At 34.5% G+C, this 7,004-nt stretch overlaps 1 protein-coding gene across 1 annotated transcript in view; it reads left to right on the forward strand.

The window, feature by feature from the left end:
- The window catches only part of LOC101625847 (calcium-activated chloride channel regulator 4-like), a 22,602-nt gene extending 16,400 nt beyond the window's left edge, over window positions 1-6,202 (forward strand). The window contains exons 10-14 of the mRNA XM_012722157.1: window positions 1,146-1,358; window positions 1,945-2,212; window positions 3,981-4,148; window positions 5,084-5,320; window positions 5,793-6,202. Of these exons, the coding sequence (XP_012577611.1) occupies window positions 1,146-1,358; window positions 1,945-2,212; window positions 3,981-4,148; window positions 5,084-5,320; window positions 5,793-6,202 (1,296 nt within the window). The remainder of the gene's footprint in view (window positions 1-1,145; window positions 1,359-1,944; window positions 2,213-3,980; window positions 4,149-5,083; window positions 5,321-5,792) is intronic.
- The last annotated feature ends 802 nt before the right edge of the window (window positions 6,203-7,004 follow it).

Genomic DNA, 7,004 nt, shown 5'->3' on the forward strand with positions numbered 1-7,004 from the left:
ACTTAAATAGGATGGGAATTTTAGTCTTTGCCAAGATTTTTCAATATTTGACTCCTTTCTATCAGCAATGGGTTAAGGCTTCCTGTTGATGACTGGGAAAAAGGAGAGTGAGATTTTCCCCCTATTCTTAAAATAACGCATCTGTAAAGACACCCTTCTTGGTCAATGGATGATAGTGACTCTCCATGACTAAGAGCTATTCAGAAAGACTTGAAAAATATTCCATAGAACTCCTCTTGGAGAAAGAGCCTATGTTTTATTTCTTCTCCTTTGAAGATTCCAAAATTTATAGATTATCAGCTTTCCTTTTCTCCACTCTTGTTGAATATGTTTACAATCAAGTGCTATTTACTCCATTATGTGTCAAAATTTCACACATGAATATTAGACATTTCAAGATGTCACATCAGGAAAATATACATTAGTGTGGTAGTTCTCTCATTGTGTGGTAGTTCTGATTTTCTCTTTTGAGCTACTTCCTCCATACTAATAAGTATACTTTGATCACCATCAAGAAGTTTACCAAATGCCCAAAACAAATGACTGGATCATGAAGATGTGTATGTGGTATACATACACCATGGAATGTTATTCAGCAATACGGGGTCCTATTCAGTGAAATAAGGAAAGATATCAAATGGTTTCACTTATAGGAGGAATGGGGGGGCAAATAAGGAATCAGGAAAAAAATAACAATAACAATAATAAAGCTAGCAGGCAACTGTGGATAAGCGAAATTATGCAAGGGAGGAGGAGCAAAGTGGACGAGAGCAGGGGAGAGATGCGTGCAGGAAATATGGTGATGGCTTATGGGCAAACTGGTAGTGGGAATTTTATGGGGAATACACAGTGATGTAAAAGACATAAATTAAGAATGAATATGTAAAAACAACTGGTTTATTGGAAAAAAACGTTTACCAAATGAGATGGGTAAACTGAGAATAACACACATACACATGCCTTAAGGCTGATTTCTCTGAAATTGTAACATTCTTTAATACTAAAGTCTGGGGAAAAGTAACAGAATAATATAAACTTCACCCATTCCTCATATTCTATATTTGCACAAATTAAGAATTATGTTGAAAAAGAAAAATAATTAAATTACTCTCTTTGCTGATCATTTTAAAAATATATTTGCACAGCTTGAAAGTAAAGGACTAAAACTCAACAATAATGAATGGATGAATGACACTGTAATAATTGACAGTACAGTGGGCAAAGATACATCTTTTCTCATCACATGGAAAACAGCGGTTCCTGATATTTCACTCTGGGATCCCAATGGAAAATCAATTAAATCATTCAATTTGGACAAAGCTTCCAAAATGGCCTACCTTCGTATTCCAGAAGCAATGGTAAGTGATCAGCTTTTAGACTTCCTCACAAATTTGTTTTATAGCTGAAAATGCATGTCATAATTCTGAGTGCCAACATTTGTATGATTTTCACAATTAAGGTAAAAATAAAGTGTAACTTCTATGCCTGTATAATTCTGAGAATTATCGTGGAAAGAAAAGCAAAAAAGAACTTAGGCATTAAGAATAAAGAAAACAAGGGAAAATTTAGGTAGACTAAGAATAACTTTGAGGAGGAAACGTAAGTGTCTGTGCAGTTTGGTGTGTAGATAGCTATAGAATCATTCCTCATTAGCACTACTAGACAATAGATGATAAAATGTGAGCTTAAAGAATGACAAGACTAACACAAACTTTTCAAAACTTGTTTTCCCTAGTTAGAATTTCACAATGCTTGGACACCTTGCATGATAAGTCAGTATGTTCATTCTAAACTACTTCAGTTCTCACCTTTTACCCTAAAAAACACTCAAAACTCTGTTTAATTCCATTAACACAAATAACACTTACTTTAGAGTAGGACAATGAAAACACAGAAAAATAGATTGATCTTGTAAACTCATTATATTTTCATTGAAATGTTTAGGTTGGCCTTTGGACTTACAGTGTTCAAGCCAAAGCACATTCCGAAATATTAACTATTACTGTAAATTCTCGGGCATCAAGTTCTTCTGTGCCTCCAATCAGAGTGAATGCTAAAATGAATAAAGAAGCAAACAGTTACCCCAACCCAATGATAGTTTATGCAGAAGTTCTACAAGGGTATACACCTATTCTTGGAGCCAATGTGACTGCTTTCATCGAATCACAGAATGGAAATGCAAAGGAACTGCAACTTTTGGACAATGGTGCAGGTAATTCACCAGTTTCCATGAATAAGCCTATTTTTCATAATAGGATACTTTATCCTGTAGGACACACAGCAGAAAAAACTGCTGCAGATAAAGGGTGAACAGCAGGGCCAGAAGTAAATTCTATGCAAGTGAAAACTACAAAGTAATTACCAAATTATCTTGCACATGGCAAGTACTCAAAAATTGTATTAACTTTCAATACTGTCTGTCATCTAGATATCTGATGTCAGGCACCAATTAGGAAGGTCTTGTTCAGAATAGTGAGGACACTAAAGATACTCAACAAATGTTTCTTAGGGGTGTTTCATCAAGAAATCCTGCCCAGGAACATAAAGCACAAGCAATCATCTGAATGGGGTTTGTGCCCCTGGCATGGAAAGGGGATAGGCAAGAAAAATTCCCAACAGATGGAACAAAGTGGAAGTGTGGTAATGAGAACTGAGGGCTAAGGACAGGCAGAGCTGTCACAAGTGCAGAGAACATCACTGGGACATCCGATACCAAGTGTGAGTGTCAGCTAACAAGATACAGTGTTGGGTATGGGTGTTACTTAAGACCTTTTCTCCAGATTCTGAATTATTTAGGGAAACAAATCTGTATATGAAAGGTCAATGAGCAAGAAAATTGCCATACTGATAACTAAGTTATCAGAATTTTCTGTCAGTATCTTTTGTATTGTAGTTAATACAGCCAATTTATAATACAAACATCAACCAGACTTATCCCTGTGAAAAGTTAGAAGGCAAAGTTGTCCCTTGGTGCATCTGATATGACAATCTGTTCCTCAACTGTTTGACAAGTCCCTTTACCCCAAACTTTTTCATATTAAAACTTACCTCCATCCTTTCATTTCTCAAGGTTTAACAGATAATTATTTAGCTAATTTCAAATGCTCGTACACATATGAAGGTATTCATGATTTATAATGACTATACAGAAGATCTCAAATTTCAACATGCAAAGGAATCACCTAGAGGACTTAAGACAGAATGTTGGGCCTTCCCTCAAACACTTTGCATTCCTAGTAAGATCCAGGGAATGCAGATGCTACCGGTCAAAGGGACACATTTTAAGAGCCTCTAGGTTAAGGTATTAAATCCCTTGAGAAATGTATTTCAATTTAACAAATCTATTACTGGTAAAATCAAGAATTACGTGATATTCCTGAGCTCCCCGTAATGTTTATTCTAATAGCAGATGGAATTTCCTATTGTCAGGGCAGTGAGTTAATAGATCACAGAGCAAAGGTGAGGATTTTTTTTTAAAAAAGTGGTTGGACATAAGTAATTTACAGATGATTGCTGTGAAATTTAAATAGAATGCAAAGATACTTTCTCTATCAGTGGTGTAAAGACAGATGAGGACAACACTGTGTTTAGATAAAGTACAATGTGTCAGCAAACCACTTGCCTAAGAAATGGTAAGAAAAACATTACAACTATCCCCATGTAAAATGATAATTTTAAACCCTTTATTATAAATACCAGTGTTGTATGTGTGCAATATGCATATACATTATAAAATATTATACAAATATGTAATATTTGTATATATAAAAAACATGTTAGTATTATATACTTATAAATTCAAGGATGCCAGTTCAACAAGCTAAAGTTAGACAGAAGAGGAAATATTACTCAGAGGGTTACTTTCAAAATAGGGAACCTAATTAAGAGACTATGCTAATACTAATGATATGTGTGATTTAGAGATTGCATAATGTTCTCATTTTCTTTACAATAACTTATTCTTCCGTTTCTATAATAAGGTGCTGATGCCTTCAAGAACGATGGGGTCTACTCTAAATATTTTACAGCTTATTCAGAAAATGGCAAATATAATTTAAAAATACGGGTTAATGCAGGAACAAGTGCCACAAGAAGTTTCAGACATCACTCAACCAGAGCTGCATTTATCCCAGGCTGGGTGGTTAATGGTTAGTAATTTATAAAAATTTATAAAAATTCCATGATGAATTGAATGATTGTGAGTTGATATTACTATAGCTTCAAACAACTTATAATTCAAAATATAACTTTTTCTTTTTAGAAGTTCTCAGTCATGTTTGCCTCCAAATTAACTTAAATTTTAATACAGTGTATGGCATCTAGTTAGCTCTTAATAAAAATGAACCACTATTATATTAGTATCAAGCACCTTATCTATATACATCAACAACTGTATTCCTAATTTTTAGCCAAAGATAAAGGAAACAGGCTAATATGTTATGTGTCCAATCACAAGCCAATGGTAGAATTTATCTTTCAGGTTATACATCCTGTAAAAGATATATAGATGTAAATATAAATATACTTTTTGATGAAAAAAAATGCTGAGTAAGGTGATGATAAGGTTTAAGATGAATTCTTTGTTGGGTTCCCTTTTTCTTGTCACTTGTGACTTTTAGGGGTTTTCTTGTTGGCAACTGGAATATAACCTGAAAGATTATGCCTCAGCTCTAGCAGCAGGGAGGGAAGAAGGGACCTGCCATGAGTGAGTGGAAGGGAACCAGTAGCTATTTCCCCAGGTTTTTTCCAGTTTGGAGTTCATCTGAAAGATAAAGTAGTTCCTTATTTTTTAAAGGCATATATTGAATTAGATATCACTACTCCCCTTATTGCAACATGAATTACAAAAATATTTTATTATCTGATTCTATACTGCAATAGACTAGTCCATATTCTTAAAAAAATTCTCCTCCTAACTGGATATGCCTGACTTTGTCACCAAAGGTAGTAAAATATAACTGTGTATGTACTGTGGGGAAGAAGTAAGGGTAGGGGAAGATAGATGGGAAAGAATTCAATTCTTTGAGTTTGGAAAATTCTAATACAGTTTTGTTCATTAAGTATGATGAATATTTTAATACAGGGAAAATTGAAGCGAACCCTCCACGACCCAAAATTGAAAATGATACGCAGACAACCTTGGAGAGTTTCAGCAGAACAACAACTGGAGGTGCATTTGTGGTTTCAAATGTTCCATCAAATCCTTCCTCGTATGACCCATATCCCCCAAATCCAATCACAGACCTTGAGGCCACACGTGATGAGGATGAGATCAGCCTAACATGGACAGCTCCTGGAGATGACTTTGATGTTGGAAAAGGTAAGGATGAAGGGTCATAGATACTGTTGATTAAGTGAAAGGTACGCATGATAAAAGTAATCACAACAGTGGGAGACAGAAAAGTCAACTTGAATTGATAGTACATTAAAGTATTAACTTTAAAATCTCATATTTTTGAATCAATGATGACACTTTTTTTTCTTTTATTGAGCTTGATAGTATATTTGCTTATAAAACTATGTGGATTTCAGCTGTTCAATTTCTAATCTCAGTAACTGAATAACTGTGTATGTTATACCACACTCACCACTAAATGAAGGGTGACACATTTTAACTGCTCCAACATTCATTTGGCAGAGATTAAAAATAAAAATTCTACTTTCATTAGAAAAATTGGTTTGTATATAGGAATATAGTTTTGCATAGTGAGCAATGTTTTTCAGGGAAATGAATAAAGAAGAATTTACCATGATATTCTGTAGTTTCTGAATTAAGTATTTTTTTTTCTTAGTTGAACAGTACATCATAAGGATAAGTGGAGATATCACTGATCTAAAGGACAAGTTTGATGATGCTATGCAACTAAACACCACTGATCTGTTACCAAAGGAAGCCAACTCCAAGGAAACCTTTATATTTAAACAAGGAAATACAGCAGAAGAAAATGCAACCCACATATTCATTGCCATCCAAAGTGTGGATAAAAGCAACCTGACATCAAAAATATCCAATATTGCACAAGTAGCTTTGTTCATTGCTGAAGCAGACACTGATGGAAGTCACCCCAATTCAGGAATTAACATTTCTGCTTTGGTGTTGATAGTGGTTGGCTCTGTGGCAGCTGTTTGTATTATTATAAGTACCACTGTTTGTGTATTAAAAAAGAAGAGAAATTCCAGTAGACCTAGTACAGGATTTTAAAAAACAATGGCATATCAACAATAAGAACAGTGAAGGGTATTTCTGGATTTTAAAAGTCATCCTGGATCACCATGAGCCCATAAAAATAATGTTACCTGTTGAAAATACATAAATATCCATAGGTATTCTAAAAATTATGAATAAATGTTAAAGTTTTAAAATTGTATTTACTCATTTCTTTTTCATAAAATGTGATAAAGATCCTCTTTCATATTGATAACTGGTTAATTATTATTCATTATAAATATGCTTTAATCAGTGGGAATTAGCTGAAAGGATAAGAGCTTCCATCTTGGGTCTTAGGAACTCTAAGCTTCTATGTAAAAAACTCAGCTATCATGATGCAGAGACTACAAGAATGGTTCTGAAACTCCCCAGAGAATAAAAGAGCTTCTCAGCTTCCCAGGCAACCCTAAAGATAGTCCATTTGCAGTTAGGAGACTCCAACCATGACAAACAAAGAAAATGCCCATTTAATCCAGTCAACCAACCAACTGAATCATGGAGAAAATAAAATGGCTATTATTTTAAGTAATCATAATTAGCTAGACACTAAATTACTAAAATAACCTACATTATCAGTCAGGATTCCATCCAGGAAACTAAACAACTATGACTATTAAGAGCAGGGAGTTTTTCATAGCAGGAGCATAAAGGACAGGGTGAGGAGGCGTGGACAGAAATAATAATTATGAACAACTATATACCAGAGACATTTTACGGGGTGAAGTGGGGAATGGGATCAAAATATGATGTTGGCACATGGGTGAACTGGTGATGGGAAGTCCATGAGGATTACAAC

This window comes from Condylura cristata, unplaced genomic scaffold (genome assembly GCF_000260355.1).
Source record: "Condylura cristata isolate star-nosed mole 26May11 unplaced genomic scaffold, ConCri1.0 scaffold00008, whole genome shotgun sequence".
NCBI lineage: Eukaryota > Metazoa > Chordata > Mammalia > Eulipotyphla > Talpidae > Condylura > Condylura cristata.